The following is a 27,720-nucleotide window of genomic DNA, read 5'->3' as shown; positions in this document are numbered from 1 at the left end:
TTGTGTAATGATATGTAACGATTCTCCACATTTGTAAAATGATTCTCTAACAGGGAAAATAAATTAGCAGTAGCAAAACTAATCAAAATCTCCAGTTGAAACAGTAGAAATTTACCGCACTACATTGTTACTAGTTGTCTCCATCTATCAGCAGGTTGTAGTATTACAGTTTAAAGTCATGTTTACAATCATACTTATAAATGACAATTTTCAAATTTAAAACCAAAATGTTGCAGCTTAGAATAAAGAACTGAAACTCAGTTTTGATGTAATTCTTTATTCTATTTTTTTTGAAAGCTTATTGCAACAATAGAACTGTTCTAGTGTTTCAAACAAAAGATATTTCATTCTGATTCGCTTTATTTATTATGTGTTCCAGTATGTTCACACTGAGCGTACCGTACACTCAATATCTCAAAGTGCTTCAGTTAGAGTCAACTTCGCTGTATCAAACAAATGACTGTTATAGAGCCGAATATGGACCATATCGCAAAAAAACTAATGCCAAGCAGCAAACGCAACTTTAGGGAAAAGAGGGGATTCGGTGTAAGTATTTGGATCTCAAAATAGCCAGTTGTTTTTTTGGAACTGTAAGTAGTCTTACAGGGTAAAACCGTACTGCTTAAATTCGTTATTTCCCCAACACTTAAATTTAAAAAAAATAATTTAAAGACCTCCTTTAGCAAATACATTGTACTGATTTAGTTAAAAAAAAAAAGAAACGCTATTTAAAGAACTACAGTATTCTGATTTGTAGTGTGTATTTATGACTGGCATCTATCAGAGAATTTAAATTATATCCTATTAACAAGACTACATTATTAATATCTAAAAAACATAAATAAGATCCCAAACTTTATAAACACTAACAAACTATGGAAAGTTTACAGAAAGTGCTATGATCGTAGTTTCTTCTTGCAACACGGGACCGGAGAGGAAACGATTAATAGGAATGCGTGTGTTTTTATATAACCAGGAACATTCATAAGAACAATCGACACACTTTTTGCTAGCAATTAATAAATTTTAAAGGAATGAAGAAAAATAAAATGAGACCATGTTAAAAATAAAACAAAACGAATGCCAATGCTCTTGATTCATCGCTCACCTCTGAGTTGAGAAAATAGAATAGTGTTTTAAATGTCAGCGCCGTAAGGCAGATGTAGAATTGAGCTTTTTAGTGTTGTCTTTAATTATTTAGTGAAACTTGGAAATATGATTTGGCTAACTCCTAGCTATCAGAGCCAGATTACGGAACAGTATCATTTTTCATTTTGTGCAAATTGCTACAGAAATTATTTCTCGAGTTGGATGAGATCAAGAGCTCAATGAGAAAAACACAAACAAAACAATTTACATGACTGCTATCTTGACACGAACACAAACATGAACACACTTTGGTCCTTTGCATTAATGAGGCTTAAACACAGCAGGCGCGTTCCTGCTGCACTCTGCAACACTCTGGTGCAGAAAACCTGACTGAGCGCTTAGCGTCCCGGGAGCTACGCGTCTTCCTGCGTGTACACACTCGACACTCGGCTCACGGTTACGCCATCACACGAGTTTCCTGATTCCTGTGGATTTCAGCATGTGCTGCCCGAACTGCAGAGGCACAACAACAAACAAAAACATCAGTGCTGATAATCAGAGTTAGAAGCTCTACCACTTCACACATTAACCACATACTAAAGTGTTTAATTCCTCACAAACAAATAGTATCAATGATTGAACAGGTACATTATACATTACTGATTTATTAATGATAAAAGTCTGATAAAAGAATCCGATCTTACCGCAGGCGTGTCTGCATGCGGTTTGGATTCTCGAGTGGGGAGACTGAAGTTGCTCTCACACTCGCTGTCGTTGCGGTAGCGATGGGCGAACTTGCGCTTCAGAGCCTCGGCGATGAGAGCAGCGGGATCTACGGGTTCACTGGCTTTAGATTTGGTCTGGTCTTCCTCAACACGACTGCAGAAGAAAAGTTTGAGTTTATACACGTGATCAGACAAGAACCGGCTACTAACGCTAATGCTACGGGTAACCTCACATCCCCATGGCTAACTGTCTGGTAACAGACTCAGTCCAGGTAACTCGGTCCAGGGACGAGAAAGACAGATTTATAACTGTAAGCAATCTGAAGGGACCTGAACAGAAAACTTACATACTGTGTATATTTGGTGATGGGACAGATAATCAGAATTTACACATATCTTGATATCAAGATGTAGGAAAAGGGGGATGAAGGCTGGACCATCTACAGTTTGGCCTGTATGATCTGTTTTATCAGGGAAATGGAAAGGAAAGAAAAGCAAAAAGCCAGAAATGGAAGAAATTAAGTTAGGAAGGAAGGAAATATTAAGATTGGAAGAAAGGAGTGAAAAATAAAGGGAAAAAATTAAGTATTAAAGGAAGGAAGATGTGACTAAAGAAGAAAAGAAATAAAGGAAGCAAAGTAGAAATTAAAAAAATGAAGTGACAAATTATGCTAGGAAGTAAGGAAGGAGGGAAAGAATAAATGGAGGAAGGAAGAAATGTAGGGCAGAAAGAAGGAAAAATGAAAGAAGAAATTAAATAATAAAGGAAGGAGGCTAAGAAGAAAGGAGGAAAAGAATGAACGAATGAATAGAGAAATCAAGAAAGAAAGTGAAGTGGGGAAGAAAGTCAGAGTAAGGAATAGAGGAAGAAAGAAATGAGGTGATACATAAAGGAAGGAGAAAAAGAATAAACAAGTGAAGTAAGAAATTAAAAAAAGAAATGGGAAGTAAGTAAGGATTGAAGGAAGAAGGAGCGAGGGAAAGAATAAAGGAAGAAATAATGGAAGGAAAATATGAGGCAAGAAATGAATAGATAGACAAGTAAGAATCTTAATGAGAACTATTTCACAGACTACATTTTAGCCTCCATCTAATAATAATGAAAATAATAAGAAAAAGAAGTAAAAATTTCCTAAAGTGCTTTGCTGCCTTAAAGGCTCCTGCACCTTTCAAACACTCAAAAATCACATCATGGCTCGTCCTGTTAGTTAGCATTAGGGTACATTAGGGTACCTGCAACACAGTGCCTCCTAGTACCGCATTCATAGCAGTATAAGCACGCTACTTCTATTTAAAACAAACCAACTAGTATCACATGACAGCCATACGCACGTTTTAACAGAGCGTAACTTCACTTTGCCCATGTCCTTCAGCACGTCTAACATGTTCGGCATCTCGGGCTGTTTAGGCCCCGCCTCCAGCGCCGTGTTCTGATCAGACCTTTTACTGCGCCGCTCTTTGATCAGATCAATAGCAGAAACGCTTCTCTGCATGCCTGGGGGTGGGGGGGGAGGAGGCGGAGGAGGTGGAGGTGGAGGCGGAGGAGGTGGAGGTCCAAGACCAGGTGCTGCAGCAGGAGGAGGAGGAGGAGGAGGAACACCTGGAACAGGAGGAGATGTTTAAATAAAACATGCACCAAGATGTTGTTTCACACCTGAGCGTCATAAATCACTGTGTGTTCACCTGTGGTGTGTGTGTTTACCTGCGGTGTGTGTGTTTCGCTCCTGGGCCTGTACGATCTGAGCGATCTGTACCCGCAGTTTAGCCAGTTCGTCCTCCAGAGCGCTGATCTTCTGGATGGCCTGATCGTTCACGAGCGCCTGGCTTTGCGGATCGGGCGCTACCTGGTGCATGCTGGGTAAGGAGCGTCGACGTCTGAGAGGTGGGTGCTGCCGGGTGCGAAATGCCAGCCCCGAGACTGCCTCCAGCCTGGAGAGACATTAGACACACACATAAACACACACACAGGAAATAAGATCTAGAGCTGCTGTTATTACCAGGGCTGAACTGAAACTGAATTTCTACCCCAAAACTGTTTTCTTATTTTAATATAATTTTCTGTTTTTAAATGCTTTAAACGTTTATTCTATAAGATTCACTCACTGTGGTCCCTCAGAGACATCGCTGTCCTCTTGCTCGATCCACGCAACATCAGCTAGCGACGTGACGAGGCCACCGTGTCCTCCTGAACCCCCCACCCCTCCTGCTCCACCCTTGATAGTGAACGTCTGGAGCTATAAAAGAATCACAGTGTTAAGCTGAAGAATAAACACACTAACATGCACTAGATCAAAGCTTTTAAAGTAAACCATGCTGTCAGTCCATCCTAAAGCATAAGGTCAAGCAAAAAAAAAAAAAAAAAAAACTACTTATAAGTATGGGCTTATTTTAGATGTAAAGCCTGAAATGTTCAGCATTTTAATGCAGATTTTACACAAATTCTACAATTACTGGTTAGTAAATGAGCGTTAGTGACTATGAACATTTTTTCAGGACAAATAATACGTAATAATAAGCATAGTAATGCTCAGGCAATGTTATGGCCTTGAAATACAACAAGGATTTAAAATAAACTACGTATATTAAGCTGGTTATGTTTTAAATCTCCTGGGTGGTCGATGATGTAGCAGATATATATATATATTTTTGGTTTACCAACAAACCTGCGTGTTTCTAATTTGGATAATGTGTCCATAAACACTAACTGATATGTTTATGTGTTTATGTGTTACTGTGTGGGTCACTTAGAAGAAAGGAAAGAAAAAGGAAGACTGTGTTACTGTTTAAACATCACACTGAAGAGATGAACATATTCGAGTTGGAGGAGAAAAACCGACTCGTGTCAGGATGTCCTCAGGACAGGAATGAGACACTCCACCCTGGATGCAAAGGTTCCAGGTGGAGCCACGAGTCGAGGAAAAACACTCTGGTGCAACAGTTTGTTAGAGAAACTCACCTGTTAGCTCTGATCTGTTTGGGTCAGATTACTGAAGGAGCACGTCGAGAAGCTGTGTTACGTCGATGTGAGATGGGGAAAGCGATCCCTTAAATAATAATATCACAGACTGCATAAATAAACTTCAGCATTAATAAACCAGTCATTATTAATGTACGGATGTTTTCTTTGTGTTAGGATGGCCCGACGTCTTGGTAAATCCATCATAAGATAAAAATATAGTAAGTGGAAATGTCCAGTGTTTAGGGCGTCTGCCATAATTTGTCTGTCTGTCTGTTTGTGCACGCATCACGTAAAATCTACTGAATTCATTTTAATGAGGTTTAATTTCCAAATTTTCCATTTTATTTGGCCGAGCTTGGGGTGTAACATATAGGCATTCAACAGTTGCTGTTATGGCGTTATTATTTAAAAAATGTGCTTGTGAGTGTGCAATTAAATTCCACATGGACGAAGTCATGGGCACATCTATTATACACACACAATTTTTTTTGTGTGTTGCAATTTGTTTATTACCAAACTGACTCCAATAAATTTAATCTACTGTGTGTATACACACAAACAAACAAAAAAATATCTGCTGTATATCTGTATATCTGCTTGTATCTGCTGGTCCCTTGTGATTATCATCTCCACAAAAACAACGATGTGCTTTTGTAAGAATATTGCCATCGTCACAACTTTTCAACTTGCAGATTTGTACTCCAGTAGCATATTTTGACGAGGCGGCACAAATCGCCAACCCTTGCAGTTACGCAGAATCATTGCACACATTCTGACCAATCAGACTCGAGAATCCATGCGTGCTGTTTTGCATAAAGTAAATATTTCACTGTTTAAACATTAACAACATTTGCACTGAGTGAAACAGATTCACGTTAATGTGCAATACTTAACAGACAGCCTGTTCTACACACGTGCTGTTCACGTAAGTCACTAAGGAACTCATTTTCCTCCGTGCTTTATTAATGTTTCTGATATTGTATTAATACTGAAGTTCTTGCTTTACAGGAAACCAAAGCGTTCCCATTAAATGTTAACATGTGTCTTTGGAAAATACATCCATTTCAGAAACACGTTCAGGACCTAAACCATGCAATATCTGCCGTGATTTACCTGAGGAGGGTCTGTTTCAGACAGGTAGGCAATAAACTAACCTAAAGCAGACAAGCTGCATTCCTTACAGAGGACAGCTGGAAAAGCAGGAAGGGAAAAGAGAAAGACAGACAAGAGTGTTAGATATCACAATGAGAGACTTTAGTCAGGATCATGCAAATCCTGTAAGGCTCACGAACTTGTTTATGATAGATAAATAAATAAAATAAATAAATAAATAAAATCCCTGGACATTCATCTGTTTTCATTTTCAAACTGTGTCTAAAGCGGCTTCACAGCACTGAATCACTCGGGGTGGAAATGTGTGTACTCACTCTTCTACTAAAATCATGTTCCATCTTACTCATAGTGGGGTTTTTCAGAGTGACTCACATCTGCCTACGTTCTGTACGCTTAAATAAAATCTACACCACACGCACAAGCCAAAAAAACAACCCATTTACTGACTTAAACACACACACACACACACATATAGATCTGAAGATAGCAACTGCAGGAGCATGTTTTATACTGTATGTAATTCAACAGGTAAAGTAAAAATTATAAAATAAAAATGATTTGGTCACAATGGAGTGTCGTTAAGAGCGACACTATTGTTAGTGTGTGAATGAGGATGTGCGATTGTATGGCTGTATGATATAATCTGTAAAAGTTGTACGCTATAAAGAGCATCTCCAAAGTCTGAATCCATATTATTGGTACTATATTATTGATATTATTGCTTATATGAAATATGATATCTGGGCAACTTTACTCAAAGGTCAACCTTACTAAGTGGGAAAAAGGCAGCCAAACAGTACTGACATACTTAAAATACTACGCAAATACTGTACATCTGCTTATCCTGAGCAAACATTTACTTGTAGACTTGACTGTAAAGTCCAATGCTGAGCGTCCAAAGACACAATGAGGCACAAATATAATTTAAAAAAATCTTAAAAAAACATGCAATAAAAATCTTAAATCGACTGCAGGACAGAATCGAATGAAACTCTTGCAGTCCTTAGATATCAGCCTGAAGTTTAACCTGCACCATAAGTGAAATAAAAATGTTAAGTAAAAGTGATGTTATGAACAGTTATATGTTGGATTTAATAATCTACTTTAAATTAAGCTACTAATGCGCATATACTGTCTCAATGTAAACAAACACCTGCACCAACAGATATTAATTGAAAAAGATAAAGTGAATATTTTTACTGGGATTAGTTCATATTTCCACTTTGGCTGAAATAACAGCGCTGAAGTGGTATAAGTGAATTTTAACACGCTGGAGTGGTTTTATGACAAAACTTTATCTTTACTTTTTCCATTTCTCATCTGTGATTCACTCTTTGATTACCGAACAGGGAGTGTATTTGGCTGACGATGAAAGAAGTACAACTTGGTGTAAAACAAGGGCTAAGTTACTCAAACTTGCAGAATGTGATTTCTTTGAATTAATACAGACAGACGTGTACGTGGGCTTCAACCTGATATAACAAAATCACTGATTACATTAAAGATCAGCAGATGATTTTTAGCTTTAACCTTTTAACTATTTCTACAAACTCTTTAACCGTCAATGATCCATACTTTCGCTAGTATTTTCAAATTTTTAAGAATTATGTTTGTTTGTAGCTGAAGCAATTACATAAAACAATTTGCCAGAGTAATTCACTAAATGAGAGTACTTGTCTGTACTCTGTGTACTTGTCCACGCTTATTTTCAAAATAAACTTTAGAAGACCCAAGATATCTTCCAATCTAACAACAGGAGATGGATCAGAACCAAACACAACCCTAGTAATCTGTGTAATCAGAATCATCCCAGAACGATCATTGCGTTAAATGAATAAACTATACCTATGTATAACATTATTAGTTCAGATATATTAATTATTCACATATTTGGCGTAAACACTGACACAAGTGTAGCTGAGTTAGAGGCTGTCTGTTTGCATTTCCACAAATTTACACATTGAAATAATTTTTTTGCATATGGATCCAGAGTTTTGCTCCATCCTGTATATCTGACACCGGTTTCATTTTCATTCATTCATCTTCTATACCACTTATCCTGTACATGTTCGTTGGCGGCACAAAATTGGGTACATCCTCGACATGGTGCCAATCCATCGCAATTTGGGAATGCCAATTAGCCTAATCTGCATGTGTTTGGACTGTAGGCGGAAACTGGAGGAAACCCACCAAGCACGGAGGACGTGCACACAGACCTGAGGCTGGAATCAAACCCTCAACCCTGAAGGATGAAGGCAGCAATGTGAGCATTGTGAAAATGATAACTATCCTCACATTAGTGAGACACAAAGTGTGAGTGGAGAAGCATAAACTTAAAGATCCTTTTCAAAAAAGAAAAACTTCTTCCTGTAAAATGTACAGCTTCTGTTATAACGAGACTCCTCAATTCTTTTCTGTCGCTTTGTTCCAGACCAGTTTGAACTTTAACGTTCACCAAATACAGAAAGTAAATGTCTTTGACCCTGTAAAATCCCTTGCACGTAGCGGTGACAAATCCTGTTTATTTACACTGTTAACACACTCTGAGTAAAGGGAAACTGAAAGTCACGTAACACACACACACACACACACACACACACAGTTACCTGAAAGTGGACCCGTGGGCATGGCGCAAGAGGGAGGGTGGAGCCGATCCACCTGACGATGCTGCGTGCTGAGCCGCAGGGCTTCGCTGATCCACACGCCTGCGGAGTGAAGAGACGAGAAGAAGCGAGTCAGAAAACAGATTGTAATAACATATAAGAATTAAATCAGAGTGAGGTCACACAGCCGTGAGAGACGAGGAGGGGTGGAGAAGATTAACAGACCAGGTCCATTTCTATCCTCGCACCGCTCCTGTTCATCGTCAGACTGAGTGGATTACAACTGCTGCCATGCTGAGTGTCTCATCTCCATCACCTGCACACACACAAACACACACACACACACAGCGTTATAAACAAGCTGCAAAGATTATAACAAATGGATAATAGGTTAATGGTTTACAAAGAGAGAACAAAAAAGATGACCATTAATATCATAAGAGAAGAAGAAGGGCAGAAATACACAAGAGAGGGAAAAAATTAGAGAAAGGACAAACATGAAAATGAAGGAGGAAGAAAATAGAAAGATGAAAAGAGAGGAGGAAAGAAACAAAGAGAGGGTGACCAAAATAAAAAGTAAAAACAAAGAACAAAAAGAGAGAAGGTAAAGAAAAATATGAAGAAGGAAGGAAATTAAAAAAGGACTGAAAGAAAAACAAGAGGACAAGGAAAATTAAAAAGAAAGGAAAAAGTAATCAAAAAAACATATGACAAAGGACATTTAAAATGAAGGAAAAATTTAACATGATAGAAGGATGAAGAAAAAGAAAGGAAGACGAAAACAAGGACAGACATTAAAAGGAAGAAGAAGGAAACAAAAAGTCAAGGAAAAAATTTAAAAGAAAGGTAGCACAAAAACAAAAAGAGAGGACAAAGTAGATAATACGGTGGAAATAAGAAGGAAGGAGAAAGAAAAAAGAAAAAAAGGGAGAAAATGTAGAAGAGGGAAAAGAAGGAGAAGGATGATGAGGAAAGAAATGAAAAGAAAGAATGGAAAGAAAGGAAATGAAAAAGTAAGGAAGAAGAAAACAAGGAAGTACATTTAAGGTAAGAAAAAAAGAAAGGAAAATAAAGGATGAAGGACATTAAAAGTAAGAAAAAGGAAATGAAAACAAATAAAGAATAAAAGAAAATAAGGAAAAAAGACAGGACAAAGACGTGAATAGAGAGGACGATGGAAATAAATAGCGAAGGCAAATAAGAGAAAGAGAAGAGGGAAAGGTAAAAGACAATGACAAAGGAGGAAAGAAAACCAAGAGAGGAGAAATTAAAGGAAAAGGGGAGGATAAAGGAAACAAAAATAGTAAGAAATGATAAAGTGAAGATAAATAAAAAAAGGAAGATAAAGTGAAGTTAAAGGAAAGAAGGAGTGATATGAAGAAGTGACCAAGGACAGCGAATAAAGATGAAAAAACTGGAAAGATGAAGAAACAAACTGCAAAAGGTAAGGTAAAGTAAGGAGAAGAAAATGAAAAACAAAAGTCCTATTAAAATTAATCAATTAAATTACTAGAAAGTAAAATGAATAAGTTGAAAAGCTGTCAACCTTGAACATTTCACCTCTTACCAAACTGTTAGCAGTTAGCTCAGCCTCCGGTTTACTTCCTACTTTTTATTTCCTATTGCAATAATATTTATAAAACTTAAACCAACTACTTTAACTTTCCTCATCTCCACCAGCTGCCTGGGGCTAAAATCCCCTCACTGACACTCACACACCTTTACAATCCAACTACCCTGGCTCGATCCCAAACGCCTCTCTCTCACACTTATAGGGCACTACTCATGGCACAGGGTCTCTATGGAAAGGGAGTGTACCTGTATGGGGAGGACGGTTATATGTTGCAACGCGGTCCTACAGTAACCTACAATCCAGCCGGGTGGAGCTAAGCTAACTGTAAAAGTTAATGTTTGCGGTGAAATATATTGTTAAAGTTAAAGACTCACAAACTTTTTTTATTCTTCGAGTCAATCCGCTAAATCCAGTTTAGCTCCATACACACCGAACAGCTGTTTTTTCCCCCTTCTTTTTCCAGGTCGTTAACTCAACACAGCTCGTTGCTAACGAAGGAGTGAACAGAGACGACGTCACCCGAGAGCCAATAGGATTCGACATATAGGGCGGGACAACATATATAGTCTTTGATTATTGGTTTAAAAAGTGACGAGCAGCTGAATGGACCAATCGACCATGATGAGTATTAGCAAAAAAGAAATTACAAAATAAATACAGGGAAATACCCTTATTTAACGTTATGTATATATTTTAAAGATTTGTCCAAAAGTTATATATAAACACTTTAATCGACGCATTTCATATTTTTTATTTTATTTTATTTTTTTTAGCAAGAGTCATTCCTATTGGCTAGACCGTCAGCCGTATTGTCCAATCAGCTTCCTGGAATCCAGGGCGTGCTTGTGTGTTTCATGGACGGGGAACTGAAAAATGGTCAAGCGAACATTTTCCCCCTGGTCGCTATTAGTCATTTATGTAGTTAAGTTATAAAAATAGTAATGTTTATTTTATCTCTATAATAAACACATACGCTCATATAATCATATAATCTTTTACGAAATATTGTCTGGATTTGTGGAGGACGTAAAGCCCGTCTAGAGCAAGGTAACGACCCAGATGTGCTACCTAGCTTAGCTTAGCTTAGCAGGTTAGCTTAGCTACCTTGCCTGTGTTTTGTAAGGTTATGCACAGACAGCAGGGCCACGAAAGCAAGTGGTCAAGGTTAACTGTCATACGTGCTCAATGAGTCCGTTTTGGCAATTAATTTGTCTAATTAAAGTGATGACGTTTAATTTACGCGACATTGATTGTTGTTATTGTTCAGGAAAAAAACATGTAATATAACCAATAACAACAGTTAGCTGAACAAACAGCTGGATAGCTTGAAAAAACATTCCAAGACATTCCACAAAAAAGTAAGATGAAAATCATAATCCATGTTTGTATGGAATTAATCCATAGTCAATGGTCTGTACTAGCTAGTCATAGATGACGTCACTCCCTGACCATCCTGGCTGCTGCTGTCCCTTATAATCAATTTTTGTGTATTAAACATTAAAAAGAGCAAAGGTTGGAACAGGAGTGTAGATACACTTATGATATGACAAAAGTATGTAGCCAAACGTGCGAATTACTGTTTATAATTCAGGCCCCTTATCCCCATTGCAATCCTAATGCTTCGGCATATCATGACATCTTGGACAATGCCATGCTTCCAACTCTGTGGCAACAGTTTGTGCAAGGCCCTTTTTCTATTACAACATGACTTTGCCCCAGTGCACAAAGCAAGGGCTATAAAGACATGGTTTAATGAGTGGGACCGACCCTACACAGAGCCCCGACCTTAACCCCATCGGGCACCTTTTCAATGAACTGGAATGGAGATTACGAGCCAGGCCTTCTCGTTCAACACCAGTGTCTGACCTCATAAATTCCCTACAGAATGAGACCAACAGAAACAGACCAAAATCTTGTGGACAGCCTTCCAAGAAAAGTGCAAGCTGTTATAGCTGCAAAAGGGAAACCGACTCTGTATTGAAGTATTTGTATTTGGTTTCAGTGTTGTATGCAGGTTTGGCCAAATACTTATGTCCATATACTTTATATGTGTGTGAGTGTGTTTTTGTTTTATGTTCCAAACACAGCTCAGGAAGGTAGCCTGGTGTACATGGCACTACATGTGGCTGCACCATGAGTGGTGAGCCAGACGCCTTGGCTGTGGTCAACCAGCTCCGAGATTTAGCCGCTGACCCGCTGAACAGGCGAGCTATTGTCGAAGATCAGGGTTGCCTGCCGGGCCTCATCCTCTTCCTCGATCATCACAACCCACAAGTTGTCTACTCGGCACTGCTGGTGAGATCCTCGTATATACTGTTTCAGCTAAACGAGGTTAGGTTTCCTAGACAGAGCTGGTGCTCAAGGTGACCACTTAACAGAAAGGCTGTGTCACATGACATGACCGTCTCCTGCTGCTCAGTGACGTTACAGCTCACACACACAAACACACAGTTGCACTTTCAGGCCCTGACGCCTACCTCGGAACCAGTACTGTTTCTACACCTCTCATTATTAAATTATCGTTATGTTAATGCATTGTTAATATTTTATGAACTGTTTGGCCTTGTATCAGAATCCTGTTTAGACGTTCGCTTCATTTCAGAGCCATGTATGTATTTTAAAGATTATAATGCAAGACAGGAGACACGTCTTATTAAATGATTGCGACATTATTAATTTATATGATTTACTAGTGTGTACTGATTTATCATAAACAAATAGGATTTAATTTTTAATTTTTGTCTTTCTGGTTACTTGATATCTTTAGATTTATGCCTAATGACTGAAATCCAGTTTCATATTAAACCTACTTCGTTACCCGTTTCCAGTTTATTATTTAGGGGTGCCAATATTTTTTACCTTAAGCTGTGTGCTTTCTTTTATCCCTGCGTACTGCATGTTTTTAAGTTATTTATTGCTTCTCCTTTATATGTATTCTATACAAAGTCAAGACTATGTTTTAGTTTTATATCAATTCTGGATTAAAAGTCTTGGCACTTCTGGCGGTAAATGGGGGTGTTTGTAGCCATCAAACGGCACGAGTGCTTCTCTTAATGCGTATGTAAACAGAGCATGACGCTGCACAGTAGCGATTAGTCTTTAAATGACCTTTAAGTGCTTGGTTTAGTGTGTGTGTGTTTCTCCCATCAGGCCGTGCGCTACCTGGCAGAATGTCGAGCCAACAGGGAGAAGCTGAAGGGCGTTCTGGGAATGATGCTGAGTCTGCAGAACGTCATGCAGAAGTAAGAAGTCTCTCAGATCGCCTCCTTGATCCAGTGCCTGTTTTGACCTGCCGTTAAAAACACATTTTAAGCACTAGGGGGCGCTGATTAATTACAGATTACCAGCATGTATACGGGCGTTGGCGAGAACACAGTCGCTCAGCTGTAGCGTTATTCAGGGTCAAAGCAGCTTCTTTGGTGTCGGAGTGGAAAACAAGAGGCAGGAATGTACTGTAGTGATTAACAGTTGTGTTATAAGTGTTTTATGTTTAAAAGCAGTATGTTTTATATGTTTTGTTTCATTTGAGAATGTGAGGCTTCACTTTCTTCTTGTTTTTAATGAACTTCATCATTCCATTCTTCATAGAATTGTTTAAAATATACTAGTTGCATAAAGCTAGTCTTATTCATTTTATTAATATCCCCATTGTGCTGTTCAGGAGCACGTCCCCCGGGGAGACCAAACTTCTGGCTTCAGAAATCTATGAGATCCTGCAGAACTCGAGCAACGCTGAGGCCGAGCAAGCCGAAGCGGCCGCCTCGTGCCGCCGTAAAGCTCAGTTCTTCCTGGGAGCCACCAACAAGCGCGCCAAGACTGTGGTGCTGCAGATCGACGGCTTGGACGACCCGGTGAGGACAGACTTCCTGACTCCTGGGGCACCGTGACTCATCTTCATGCATCTTGATGAAACGCTTCATAATGTGGACGCGGCGCTATTATTGTGTTGACTCTTGTTTTTTTTTTGTGTGTGTGTCAGACACGAAGGAGCCTGTGCGAAGAGGCTTTGCTAAAAATCCGTGGAGTCATCAGCTTTACCTTCCAGATGGCTGTTAAGAGGTGTGTGGTCAGGATCCGGTCCGACCTGAAGGCTGAGGTGAGGCTCGTGCCGGTTAAAGGACAAACAAGACGGTAGTCATTTTTATATAAACAGCTGGAGTTTTTGTCTGCAGGCTCTGGGATCGGCCATCGCGTCAACCAAAGTGATGAAGGCGCAGCAGGTGGTGAAGGGAGACGACGGTAATGAGGTGAGCGAACACGTGATGTCTAACCTGCTCCAGAATACCGCAGGATTATAAGCGTCAACCTACATCACATGACTGTGTCAACAACAACAACATCATTTACTTTTTTTTTTACAATAAGAGCTGAATAGTTCTTAAGGTTTTTTTATATCAGGATTATTATTAAAAACATAAATATCCAGGAGGAAAATAAGAGGCTTATGGACAATGCTAGACTTAATACTCTTATTTATTTATTTATTTATTTATTTAAAAGCAGAAAGCAAAAAAATATGTTTTTGTCATTTGTTTTTCTCCATCCCTCAATCACAGCTTTAATATCTGTATCATGTAAGGTATTTTTTAGGTTAAGGCTGAGTATTTAATATTTTTAAAATGCATAAGGGATAGGCACACACTTGCGTACACAAGTGTTTTACACGTAATTCAGACTGTGTGCTGATTAAGCGACATTATCTCTCTCTCAGACTTAAAAGGATGTTTTTACTCAAAACTATACACACAATCTGTAATAACCTTTACCATAGCGGCGAAGCCGTCTGATTTCAGCCGTGTTCCTCTGCTGTCCAGCAGGTGGCGTCATGGTTCACGTTAGACACCCTTACCTGATAAATTGAAGTCAGTATTCACATTGTGACTAGATTTTATTTATAAAGCGCTCTGTGTTTATCATACGTTTTATTTCCTATTATGTAGTTCTGGAGTCTTTTTTTTATTTTATTTTTTATTAGTGAAATTAGTCCTAACTTTTACCCTGTACTTTATTGTATTGTTTTATTCTTTATTTGCTCTTGTTGATGCTCTGTGTGGCATCATGATGTCACCATGCTGCTTTTTCACCAGTGTCTGATTTTATTCTGGCAAACTTTTTCATCTGTACTGGTCCAAAGTCTGACACACCACTATGAAGTTTAAACCTGCGAACCAAATGATACGGGGTTAATTTTGTCTTTATCTGCTTGTGGAACCTGGAATTCTCTATGTCTGTATGTCCGTCTGTCCAGTACCATAGAGTGACGCTTGTTTGTCTGTCTGTGGTGTAGATGGTGATCCCGTTGCAGGAGGATTCCGACGTGGAGGTGGAGCAGAACATGGACTTGCCGGATTACCTCCCCGAGGACGAGAGCCCGGCTCAGGAGCAGCACAAGGCCGTGTCTCGTCTGGGCTCCATGCAGGACGGTATGGGCTGGCTGGGCACGGCCGCCAACTTCCTTTCCCGCTCGTTCTACTGGTGACCCCGCGCCACGTACCTCCGCTCCGGTACGGAAACACTACTGCAGGCTGCTGCACACTAACTCAAGTCCTCCTGAAGCCCACGCTAGCGCCCACGCCACAGAGACACCAAGCCTCAGAACAACAAAGATGGCTTTCACTACGAGCGTCTTCTCCATAGCTGCGCTCGTGCTCTTCCTCTCTCTCTCTTTTTCTCTCTGTCTCTCTTTTTCTGTCTCTCTATTTTTCTCTTTTTCACTCACTCAGCTTCTCCTTAAGCCAGATTTTTTTTTTAAACGGTTTGGTCCAGTTTCTCCTTATGGGTCCATGTGTGATACCAAACAAACTTTTTTCTTTTTGGGACACTCAGTGCTCTGCCAGGTTGCGTAATCTTCCTAGCGATTGATTTTCAGTTTTGTACGAAGGAACTTTTTCTCATGCATGAAGTTAAGTACTCGTTTTCCCCTCTCTTTTTTCTGTATCTAGCCTTCGCATCTCACTTCTCGTGTGTTTTAACGTCGTGTTCTCTCTTCACTAATTTGAAGAAAACTGATGATCCATTTTAAACTCACCATAACCCCACGGGGATTTCTTGCTATGACTGTTTCATCCTCTTTTGAGTCTTTCTCTTTTAGCCAATGTGTGTTTGAGACTTCTTGATGCCTTTTCTTGTTTTCTTCTTAACTTGTGAAGATTTAAACCACGTCCTTATTCATATATTGACCTTTTCAGTCATATAGACGGTTCAGGGAACCGGAGAAACACCATTCAGTCAGTGAGCAAAGATGTCTAACCTAATGACTTGATGATGAGTGCAGGGAGAAAAAGGGATTTAAAAATAAACCCACACACACTCATACACATGCTATTGCTCTTTGGACTACTAACAGTTACTCATGCTTCGTGCCAACCTCTGTAACTACTCTAAAGATTAAAACCCCAGAGCTGATGACTGAACGGAGTCGGAAGGATAGGTTGGTTTGGGAGCTTTTGCTTGTAATTTTTTGCATACGCTTTTCTTTATCATCGACTGCCTGTAACATGAGTATTGGGAATTTGCCAAAACGCACAATCAGTGCCTGTTACTCCTACGTGAAAAGAAAAAAACAAACACCTCAAAATGAGCTCAATGTGATCTCTCAGATCCATGAACAAAAAAGGCTTAAAGTCACCATCAGTGTTAATGAAATTCAGCATCACATAATCACGAATCACTGAAACTGTCTTGTGCTGTTGTGATTTATTTAATTTAATGCATTAAAATCTTGGGATAGGTTTAGCTTTTAGATTCACCCCCAGGTAACGTCCCTGGCTCCAGAGAGACTGTTTAGACGTAGACGCTTCTCATGTACAGGGTACGTCTGCTGATACTTGTGTAAAGAATTTCAGCCTGTTCACATTAACGACATTATTAAATATATTAAAAAATAGCACGTGTTTGGTGTCGTGTTTAATTTTTTTTCTCCTTTTCATTTTTTGTCCTACTGCAGTTTAACTACTTTTTAAAAACCAAACACTACACCTGGGAGTAATGTAAGATGCTGATCTCCAAAGTGACTTCCACAATCAAGGTGTCTACAGTGTGTGAACTCGAGCATTCAGGTGTGTTTAAGTGCGAAAACTGAAGCTGTGCGATTTAATAAAAAAATTAGTTGTTGTTGAGCAAATAAATCAATTCAGTCAATCCAATTAGGCCAAGTGAATCAATCAGTGCAGCAGTTTTTGATTTTAGATTTGATTTGAAATTATTTAGGTAAACGTTTAAATGGTAAATTTTTTAAAACTTGATGAATCCCTTAAAAATCTCCCACGGCCTCCGCAGAAAATGCAAAGTGCTTCCCATCTTTCACAGTATTGCTTCTTCTTCTACTTTAGGTTTATGCAGTGTTGCCAGATTGTCAAAACCAAAGAATCATGCAAAGACCCCAGAATATTTTAGGGCAAATTTACATTGCAGGTTTTGCTTTGAAGTTTCCATCAATGGATAGCGTAAGGCTGGTTACTAGATTACTAACCTATAGCAACCCTAGCTAGCCAGGAGGCCAGAGCGACTGTCTCATGAGATCTCTGTAGAGATGTGAATAATTTACTACAGATCCAGAGTCAGTATTTTGTGATGACAGAGTATTTATAAAATATAAAAACAACTGATTCCAAATCAGACCCCTGCTGTTGACACCAAATAATCGTTCGTTTAGAGATTTTTTTTTTTAACCATTACTGATTGTACATCGTACAGAGACCCAAATTATTGTATATCTGGGAACAATTGAGTTTATGAGCAGTTGGTGCAATGCTGAAACCTACTGGACTGTAGTATGGTGAAGGAAAATAAAAAAGATATTTGCTTTGTATTGATAATGGCTATTTGAGTTACGATATTTTAAGAAGTCAACAAAACGTTACACAGTATCTCAATGCATAGTGGCTGCTTGACAAATCCAAAAATTAATGTTAGCGCTGTTGAATTGAATCAATAATCTACCTGATGATTCACAGCCATACTGGAAAAGTCTTGATGCAATTGATGCATATTATGTTCTATAAAGCTCTGGTCTATCTTGCTGATCTCCCAAAGCAGTACAGCGCATATGGCATCAGATTCGGCTCAGCTTCTCATAAACACAAATCAGGAATCTCATACGCAAACCGGGAATATTTAGAAAATGCATTTACAGATTTTATGTACTTTTTTTGCATTTGCGATTCTTGTTTTGTGATTTGCAATTTGCATGTGCATGAAGCTGAGCCCAATTTGCACCCTGAGCTGATCAATCCTCTGTGTGAGGACTGTTCATATTTAATTCTTCATGGATCAATTAATCGAGCTTGAGATCACTGCTAAATGAATATTCAAGGTACTTGGTTGTTTTTAAATCCAGGTTAAAACCATGCAAGCCACATAAAAAAAAAAAAAATACAGAACAGTGGATTTTGTTGGACAAAAGGGGGTGTGACATTACCTTATTTGGTGACTGGTGAAGAAATGTGTATGCTAAAAAAATGCCCCAGTTCAGATCTTATTCATTTACTGTATAGATATATTGACAGTTTATTTGATAGATATTTTTTGTTAAATCTTTAACGTACTTTTACACACATTGACAAAAGTGTTGGTACTCTTCGATCAATAAAAGAAAAAACTCACAATGGTCACAGAAATAACTTTAATCTGACAAAACTAATGAATAAAAATTCTATGAATGTTAACCAATGAAAGTCAGACATTGCTTTTCAACCATGCTTCAATGGAATAAAAAAAAAAGTGAACTCATGGAACAGGCCTAGAAAAAATGATGGTACCCATAACCTTTCGAGGCAATCACTGTGATCAAATGATTCCTGTAACTGTCAGTGAGACCTCTGCACCTCTCAGCAGGTATTTTGGCTCGCTCCTCATGAGCAAACTGCTCCAGCTGTTTCTGGTTTGAAGGGCGCCTTTTCCCAGATGGCATGTTCCTTCCACAATGCTCAATAGGATTGAGGTCAGGGCTCATAGAGGGCCACTTTAAATAGTCCAATGTTTTCCTCTTAGCCATTCTTGGGTGTTTTTAGATGTGATTTGAGTCATTGTCCTGTTGCAAGACCCATGACCTGCGACTGAGACCTAGCTTTCTGACACTGGCCAGCACATTTCTCTCTAGAATCCCTTGATAGTCTTGAGATTTCATTGTACCCTGCAGAGATTCAAGACACCCTGTGCTGGATGCAGCAAAGCAGCCCCAGAACATAACAGAGCCGCCTCCATGTGTCACAGCGGGGACAGTGTTCTTGTCTTGATATGCTTCATTTTTCCATCTTTGAACATAGAGCTCATGTGCCTTGGCAAAAAGTTCAACTCATCTGTCTATATGAAGCTTTGCGGCTTGTCAACATGTAGTTTGGCATATTCCAGTCTGGCTTTTTTATGATTTGTTTTCAGCAATGGTGTTCTCCTTGGTCATCTTCCATGAAGTTCACCTTGGATCTCTTTAGAAGTCTTTCTGGACTCTTTTGTTACTATTTGGATTATCCATCTCTTTGATTTGTCATCCATTTTCCTCCTGCGGCCACATCCAGGGAGGTTGGCTATAGTCCCAAGGATCTTAAATTTCTGAATAATATGTGCAACTGTAGTCACAGGAACATCTAGCTGCTGGGAGATGGTCTTAGAGCCTTTACCTTTAATATGCTTGTCCATAACATGTCCCTTTGTTCACATTATTTTCAGTCTTTCTAGGGGTACCATCATTTTTGTCTAGGCCTGCTCCATGAGTTTATATTTTTAAATAATTCTGTTGAAGCATGGTTGAAAAGCAATGTCTGACCTTTATTGGCTAACATTCATAGAATTTTTATTTATTATTACTTTTGTTCTTTCATTGACCGAATGGTACCAACAATTTTGTCCACGTGTGTATAACTTAATTTTTTTGACCTTTTAAAACTTGCATTAAAATAATTTTTTTAAAATAGCTATTTATTGCATAATCTTTTCATCGTATTTCTTCCAAAAAAAAAAAACATGTTTTTGCTATATAGTACATCTTTTGCTTGAGGACGAACTGCTTTCAAAGTGCTAGCTGCATTTCGTTTAGCTGCCGCTGCTGTGGCAGTAATGCTAGCTAATGTCTTGTGGCCAGTAACACCTTAGTGAGCCAGCTTTCAGTAATCCACTAAAAGTGTACTTTAGCAAGCCATGTGGGAGACCAAAAGCTTTTTTTGGAAAATTTATTTTGCAGCCAGTCGAGTCCCGTAATAGTCAAGTGTTGAAACGCTGCTAATTCACTTTACATCAAGTTTATGTTCATCTACATGAGCTTTAACAAACATGAGCTCCCGTGTTTTTATAATTCTTTATAGCCATAAACATAATCAACATGTCCATCCTAAAACAGGACGACTCTTAGGACATTTTTTGATATCTGAAGTCGTGTACAGGTTTGCAAAACTCAGCGCTCAGTTCTGCTAACGTTCTACTCTGCAGGACGGGTCAACCGCGTGTGAAAACTCAGAAGGTGTGTTGCATTAAAATTTCTCAACAATTTCTCTGGAGAAATTTCTTAATTAACGTCTACAGAGACAAACATGTTGGCTCGGCTGTCTTTGTAAACAGCAGGGGAGCTGGGGAGAGATTTTGGCTTCGCTTCTTACGAAAGACCCGTTTCACCCCAAAAGTTCGTATAAAGTCGGAAAAAAACTCCAGTCAAACATGGGATTATTTGCTAAAGTGAAGTTTTACTTGAAGGAGAACTTAGTGATTTTGGAAACATGAGAAGTTTTCAATTGCAGAAAGTAAAGTCCAGGAAAAAAATCTGTATTAATTAATACAGAAAAAATAAATTCTGTGTGTTGAATCCAGCTTTTATCTTCCTGTAGCCTGACTGCAGAGATCCAGATCAGACGTTTCCAGTTAAAACTAGATTTTCTTCCAGTTTCTTAAAATCCTATTTTATCCTTTTGTGACCTCATATAAGACACCGAAACTGTTGCATTAGGAGGAGGAGTGAAATAAAGAACGTTTGAAATATGAAGAAGAGGTGTATTTCAGATGGAGCATTAACACACACACACACACACACACACTTTGGTGGAGCTCTGAGACGTGTTAACTTGGTAATAAAATAGTAGTATATAGGACCTTTAAATGTTTAAATGTTTAAATAGGTTTAAAATTTCTCAAAAATAAATAAATAAAGGTGTAACACTGCTGAACATTATGATGGGGTTTTATTTATGATTAATAAAGTTGCAGTACACTTTTCCGAGATATTGTGAGTATAATTATACATTTTAATAAATTTTGAATTATTATTGCAACGGACCAGAACCGACTGATTTTATGTTTCTTAAATTTTTTTAAAATCATTTTTATTATTAAAAAAAGAAAAAAATATATATTCTTGAACTTTATTGTATTGTCCATAAATAAAGGTTATTCTTAAAAATATCTCATAGAAATGTCCTTGAGGATTGTGATCTTATATTTTTGACATTTTACCCAGCACTAATTTGTACTGATGATGTCAGGGGTCAACATTTTTTAAGAGCTACAAGGTCAAAGTTCAGCAAACTTTTCAAGTGTGACGTTTTATTGGCTGTACTCGAGTTCTATGTTTAACAGCATTTACTGTAGGAGTCTGGTTCGCAGTCTTTATTCATTTTTCTGTTCACTTTCTTTCGGACGTGCGTGTGTGTGTGTGTGTGTGTGTTCAGGATGTACAAGCTTCCAGCATCATTTCCTGAACAAAACACCATTTCCACAAAATGTTGAGTGTAAACACATCAGCGCTGTTTGTAGGCTGCATCAGACAGACTCTGTTTGTGTGTGTGGGTGTGTGTGTGGGTGTGTGTGTGTGTGGGCCTTATGGCATGTCACTGGAGGATACATTTATCCAGTTTACACAATTACAGCAGGACTGAACCATTTTTAAACCACACCAGGTGGTGTTTTTTTTTTTTTCTTTCTGGATTGCGATTACAAAATCCCAAAATGACACGAAGCCTCTGTACTGTAGATCATACTTCATATCCCTGATTATATGATGATCGGCTGCATTTGCTGTTAAAAGGGTAAACCAACATGTAGACCATGCAGGCAGCGGTCTGTGGGAGGGAAGTGAGCCAGTTTAAAGCTGGAAAAAGCAGGAAAATCAATCAGAGCTCTGCACATAACCAGGACAATGTTTTGTAATGTCTCGATAAAGACTGAAACCACTTAATCGCTTCAGTCAATTTAGAGGGAACTTGAAGTTTTACATTAATGACGGCACTTGAAAAAAGCAACACATTTGTACAGTGCAGTCCAAATGAAAGCTGTATTTAGAAATACAGTAGTATAAAATAAAATATTAAATATAAATATGAAATTTTTAGTCATGTTCAGACATTTAGATGGGTCTCCAGTGTGTGTGTGTGTGTTTGTGTATAAACGAAACATTGTACGTGTGTATTGGCTGGGATTTAAAAAATCCAAGTGTATTTCCCCTTATGTGACCTCATATAAGAAGATAATCCAGCCCCAGTTTGTTGCTCAGTTCTACCGCTGCTCTCGTGGGCGTGTCTCAGCAGGAGCTCATTTACATAGACACTGAATCAGTAATGCATCTCGAAGAGAAAAGAAACAGATGGAGTCTGAGAGGTATTTTAGCTGGAGACTTAACACACTCTTTAGAGGAGCTCCGAGACCTGTGTTAACTTGTTAAAGGAATCGTAACATATGGGACCTTTAAATGTTCTCATTGTTGCGACTGTTGTTAACAGATCATTTAAGATATGAACAATGAAACATTACATCATTTAAGAACATTTTCAAACAACAGAACATTTATGTTTTAGGAAATTAGCTTTAATAAATAAAGAATATATTTTGTTATTTTGTGTAGTCATAATGTTCAAGAGTTGGAGTAAAAGTAAATTAAAGCCTGAAATCAATCATTTCTATATTGTGTATTAATTAATGATGGACCTGTGTGTGTGTGTGTGTGTGTGTGTGTATACATAGACCATAAATACACATACATGGGAAAAAATGTCTGTCTATTTATAATTTATTTATATTATTTTAAATGGGCGGGACCAATCATACAAGATTGTGTTAACATTCCAAATGTGATTAATTGATTAATTGATTGATTGATTGATTGATTGATTGTTTGAATATTACTTGTTAAATTTAACCCCTTTAAATGTACTATTAAATAATAGCAATTATCACATTTTTTTAAACATTTCTTCTTATAATAAACTTACATTAATTTTAAACAGTATGTTTACATTATGTAGATTTAAGTTGCATACATATTCATTACGCTTAATCTTAATTCATGTACTAATAAACATTTAATAAACCTGAACCTGAACTGAACACATCTAGGTTGATTGCAGTGAATTTCTTTTCCTGTTCTTTAACATTTTTCCACTAGGGGCTGGAGTTCGGTCCGACAGTGTACCCGACCCCGGTATCTTGCACTGACGTTGAATAATCACTTGATTAATTTAATATCTCATTTTCCCCTCCTGTCTTTGACAAACCTCCAGCTGCCCTCCTCCCATCACCTCGCCTCTCCGCTGGCAGAAAAGCACGCAGGAGGAAATCCTTCCAAGACCGGGCCGAGCTCATACAGCTGGAGGGAAATCCATCAATCTTCTCAATGTGCCTGAGCAGCATGGTGTCCAGCAGAGCTGCTCCTTCACCTCCACCCCTCCGGCAGCCGGGGGAAGTAGGTCAGCCTCTTCGGTAGGGTTTTGCTCCTGGAAGACCCTTCACTGGTGTCCTGAGCACCGTGCCCATATGGAGTCAGGGGTCCATATGCCCAGTACAGTAGGAGAGGTGTGTGTCTGAAAGGCTTTTAGTCTCACAAGAGCCAACAGTGCCGGGGGAACTCTGGGCCAGACTGAGGCCTGGTGTTAGTGATGACCACTAGGGGGCGTGAGTCAGCTGTGATATTCCTGTGATATATGTTTAATTATTATTGTTATTATTATTATTATTATTATTATTATTATTATTATTATCACAATAATAATTAACTTCATATGTTTAAATATGTAATATATATTTTAATACAGAAAATGATTACTTTATATGTCATGATAACAGTATATACACAGTGAGTCAGTGCAAAACTATTTACACCCCAAGACAAAAACAAACTTGTCATTAATATATTAAATGTGATTAAATATTAAATATTACTAATGTTAGTATATGACTAATTTGTGAACATTTTTATATTTAGTTATTAAATGAGAAATTAATAAATATTTCATTTACTCATCTCCTATGCTGTTTATACTGTACAGGGTCATGAAGATCATCTTGGGGCAAATTTTTAAAAAATTAACATTTTCTTGTTTCTTGGCATTTTGGACACTTTGGGATTCTATTCATGTTCAAGTTAAGTTGTAAAAAATATTTATTTATATTTCCTCATTCCCATTAAAAAAAACCACAGGGAATACAAACTTTTGCACTCAGATGTGTGAATATATTTTAGCCTTAATGAGAGGGAATAAATGAGGAATGTTGAAAAATATGGATACGGCAGCGCTCACAATGGAGCCAGCGTTCATTCGGCTCGCTCATTAGAACGTTCCCCGTCGTCCTGTTCCACACGTCTACTCTCGTTCCTCCAAAGAGTCTCTGAGCACCGCTTAGAAACAAACCGTCCTCTCGATCCTACAACACCAGTCCGGCTAATAATGCACCATGTTGCGTTTAGTGAATTTTTTTTTTACCGTTTCTATGGCAACAGCTCATTATCAGGGACGACAAACAATCGGTTATGTGCTGATACTGTACTTAACAAAGTAATGAAGATGTGTAAGAAGTTTTATCAAAAGTGACATTAATTCTGTTTTTTTGTTTTGGAGAACGAAGGCTGTAATGTACATGAGAACTTTTATTGTCGTAACAAACACATTTCTATATTAGTAGAGTTTGTGGTTCCTGCAGTATAAAAGGAATGAAACAGTTTCGAATGTGGTTTTAGAAGAAACGAATCGATTGAGGATCCATGTTGATTAGTTTCCTTTAATGGCACATCACGAACAATGTTGTACATCTTGAATTTCTCTTGAGATAAGGACCCGTAAGCTGTCCCAGGCTGGCTCTCTGAGATATCGCTCAGCCTTGCATGTTTGTGCATGAATGTGTCATGTGTATTTGCATGGTTAATCTTCAGGGCTGATATCAGAGAGAGAGAGAGAGAGAGAGAGAGAGATGTGCGTCTCGTCCTGAGAGAGGGCGGCTGCACGCTTTTATTCGAGCTGCGACTCTCAGCCTGTAAATTACATCCAGTGTGCACCGGAGAAATGATGTGACACCTGTAATTTACGTCAAATAACTTCCGAGGACGTAAAAGTGGCCAGATCGGATCCAATCAGTCTTCGGCGCCGGAGCCGGGTAGAGGTTTAATTGAAACATTTTTCTTTATCGTTTGGGATGATGGAGCTCTGAGGAGGGGTGGAGGTTTTGTAGAGAGCGACAGGGTCTTTAAGTCACGCTAAATGTAGGGTCGACCCCAGGGAACAAGACAGGAGAAACCTGATTAGGACCAGCTGAATAACAAAGTTATTGGCCTGCTAGAACAGTTCTTTTCAAACTTTTTCTTTTCATTAAACTCTTTATCTTTTCACGCATCACATTTTAACCTTCAATGGCAAACTCGACATTCCTGAGATAGGCTACATATGATACATTTTTTTTTTTTTTTACCCCCTCGATTTTCTCCCTAATTTAGTCGTGTCTAATTCCTCCCCATCACTAGGGGGCTCCACATTAAGGCTATTACTACCACTCAGTCGGGAGGGCCGGAGACTATCACGTGTTTCTGTGATGCCAGCTGACCGCATCTTTTCGAACTGCTCGCTCACGCACCGTTGGGGGCGGCGTAACACACTCGGAGGACAGCGCTATCCGCTCCTTCCGCTTGCGCGAGCTCACAGACGCCCCTGATTGGCTGTAGAGCCGTGAATAATGTGGGAGCACGAAGTACCTCTTATACCTCCCTCTGCTCGGCCAATCAGCTCTCTCTGGACCTTCAACTGCGAGAGGTTACAGCATCACCCGTATCGAACCAGCGATCTCTGGATGATAGGGCGAGCATTTTACCACTGCGCCACTCGGAGACCCGAAAACGTGTTCATTTTAAAATTCAACAATAAAGCTAGAACAACTTGGCAGTCATGGGATTTAAACCTGGGACCCTCCGATCCATAGTCTTTCACTGTAACGACAGGTACAATTATAACAGAAAACGTGACAGTGATAGAAAACTAACAAGCGCCCCCTGTGACTGGAAGGTGTACTGCAGACATAAATTGCGACCCAAATAAAATCTCCTGAGACCCAGCTGTGCTTTGAAAGTATACGTGTGTGCTCTATAATTATTGCCCCCCTCCCCCACCCCCCACATAACAATTGTATAAAATACATAGTCGTATTAAATATTAGAACGTATTCGAACAATTGGTGAAATTTGTCCTGGGAAAATAATAAACATCTTAGAATTTTATAAGAACTTTGCTACTTGATATGTTTGTGTCAAAAGTATTGCCACCCCACAACACCCAAAAACATCCTCCACAGAGCACTGTCTTGAACAAAATGCTACAAATCCTTAAAAAAAGTATAACCATTCATTTAAATCAGATTCAACAGGATTTATTCCTGTTCTATAAATATCCTGTGGCACATGTGGAAAATCCCTTCAACTTCCAAAGCCATGCAGAAATCACTTTTGAAAAAGAGATTTTAAAAAAGAAACCATAGTGCACTTTTCAGTGTCAAGTAATCATACATAGAGTTTAGGCTGAATCACTAAGTGCTCTATCAATTAAGGTAATTGTTAGTGGATTTAAATAAAATAATTTATGTATGTAATATCATATGAATATTTCATGAACATTCATTCATTAATTTGTCTTCTGAGTGTAACTGCTTATCCTGGTGAATCTGGAGGCGGATGTGGATGTACAGTATTCAGGGGGGTGAATACTTATGCTGTGTCTATGGCAGAGTTAATAAAATGCGTGAGCACAGGAGCTGATAGTGGCTTTATCTCCTTATAGCTCCCAGATGATTTGGTAGCATGGTGGTGTGGATAGGGGGTGGGATGGTGGTGGTGAAGGTGGTGATGGTGGTGGTGGTGGTCGATTTAACCTTCACCCGACACCGCCGCAGCCTCACTGCAGCATCTCAGACCCTGATTGGCGAGATGAAATATCTCTGGTGAAAATGAAAAGGTCTCGGTGTCAAAATAATTCATGATATGCATATCTTCCCCCGCTGATGAAATATCTGGTATGTGGATTAGGGAGGATAATAAAAACGTTCAGGCGGCAGTTAGAACTGTTTCTGTGAGCGGGGACGTTCATTTTGTCAACGTCGAGTGCAGGGTCAAGATGTGTATGTGAGATAGCAAGTGTGAAAAAGAGAGAGAGAGAGGGATGCGAGAAAGAGAGCTCAATATCCCACCTGCGATTTGAATATTCTGCAATAATTGTCCTAAAATGTCCCATCAGTGGATCTGCCGGACACCATTACGCCTCTACAATATGGTGTGACATTCAAATTCGCCCCAAATGACAGGTTATTAGAAAGCGAGAGCAGCCGGCATATAATTAAGCACCATAACTTTGACCTGGAATGGGAAGTGATGGCAGGATTGTAATAGAGAGGAATGAAACAGGCGCTGAATGGAAGCGGCAGGGGTGATGG

General features: G+C 38.8%; 2 protein-coding genes across 5 annotated transcripts; one reads left to right on the top strand and one right to left on the bottom strand.

The window, feature by feature from the left end:
- Positions 1 to 711: 711 nt before the first annotated feature.
- Positions 712 to 10,568, bottom strand: mtfr1 (mitochondrial fission regulator 1). 4 transcript variants are annotated; one of them, XM_053487324.1, is made up of 8 exons: positions 10,437 to 10,568; positions 8,715 to 8,805; positions 8,493 to 8,591; positions 3,918 to 4,048; positions 3,517 to 3,743; positions 3,147 to 3,414; positions 1,794 to 1,968; positions 712 to 1,602 (listed from the first exon to the last, which is right to left on the bottom strand). In XM_053487324.1, exons 2-8 carry the CDS (start codon positions 8,748 to 8,750, stop codon positions 1,555 to 1,557), a joined length of 984 nt encoding a protein of 327 aa, XP_053343299.1. In that variant the 5' UTR covers positions 8,751 to 8,805; positions 10,437 to 10,568; the 3' UTR covers positions 712 to 1,554. The 4 variants fall into 4 exon arrangements, with proteins under 4 accessions (XP_053343299.1, XP_053343300.1, XP_053343302.1 ...); XM_053487325.1 differs by having other exon boundaries at positions 10,441 to 10,568; XM_053487327.1 differs by lacking the exon at positions 10,437 to 10,568 and adding an exon at positions 10,226 to 10,320.
- Positions 10,569 to 10,917: 349 nt separating this feature from the next.
- armc1 (armadillo repeat containing 1) lies at positions 10,918 to 16,948 on the top strand. The gene is made up of 7 exons (XM_053488268.1): positions 10,918 to 11,109; positions 12,150 to 12,357; positions 13,213 to 13,304; positions 13,724 to 13,913; positions 14,042 to 14,158; positions 14,235 to 14,309; positions 15,350 to 16,948. Exons 2-7 carry the CDS (start codon positions 12,196 to 12,198, stop codon positions 15,539 to 15,541), a joined length of 828 nt encoding a protein of 275 aa, XP_053344243.1. The 5' UTR covers positions 10,918 to 11,109; positions 12,150 to 12,195; the 3' UTR covers positions 15,542 to 16,948.
- Positions 16,949 to 27,720: the final 10,772 nt, after the last annotated feature.

This window comes from Clarias gariepinus, chromosome 26, assembly GCF_024256425.1.
Source record: "Clarias gariepinus isolate MV-2021 ecotype Netherlands chromosome 26, CGAR_prim_01v2, whole genome shotgun sequence".
NCBI lineage: Eukaryota > Metazoa > Chordata > Actinopteri > Siluriformes > Clariidae > Clarias > Clarias gariepinus.
The sequence above is the reverse complement of the archived record's forward strand: the minus strand, read 5'-3'. Positions and strand labels throughout refer to the sequence as shown.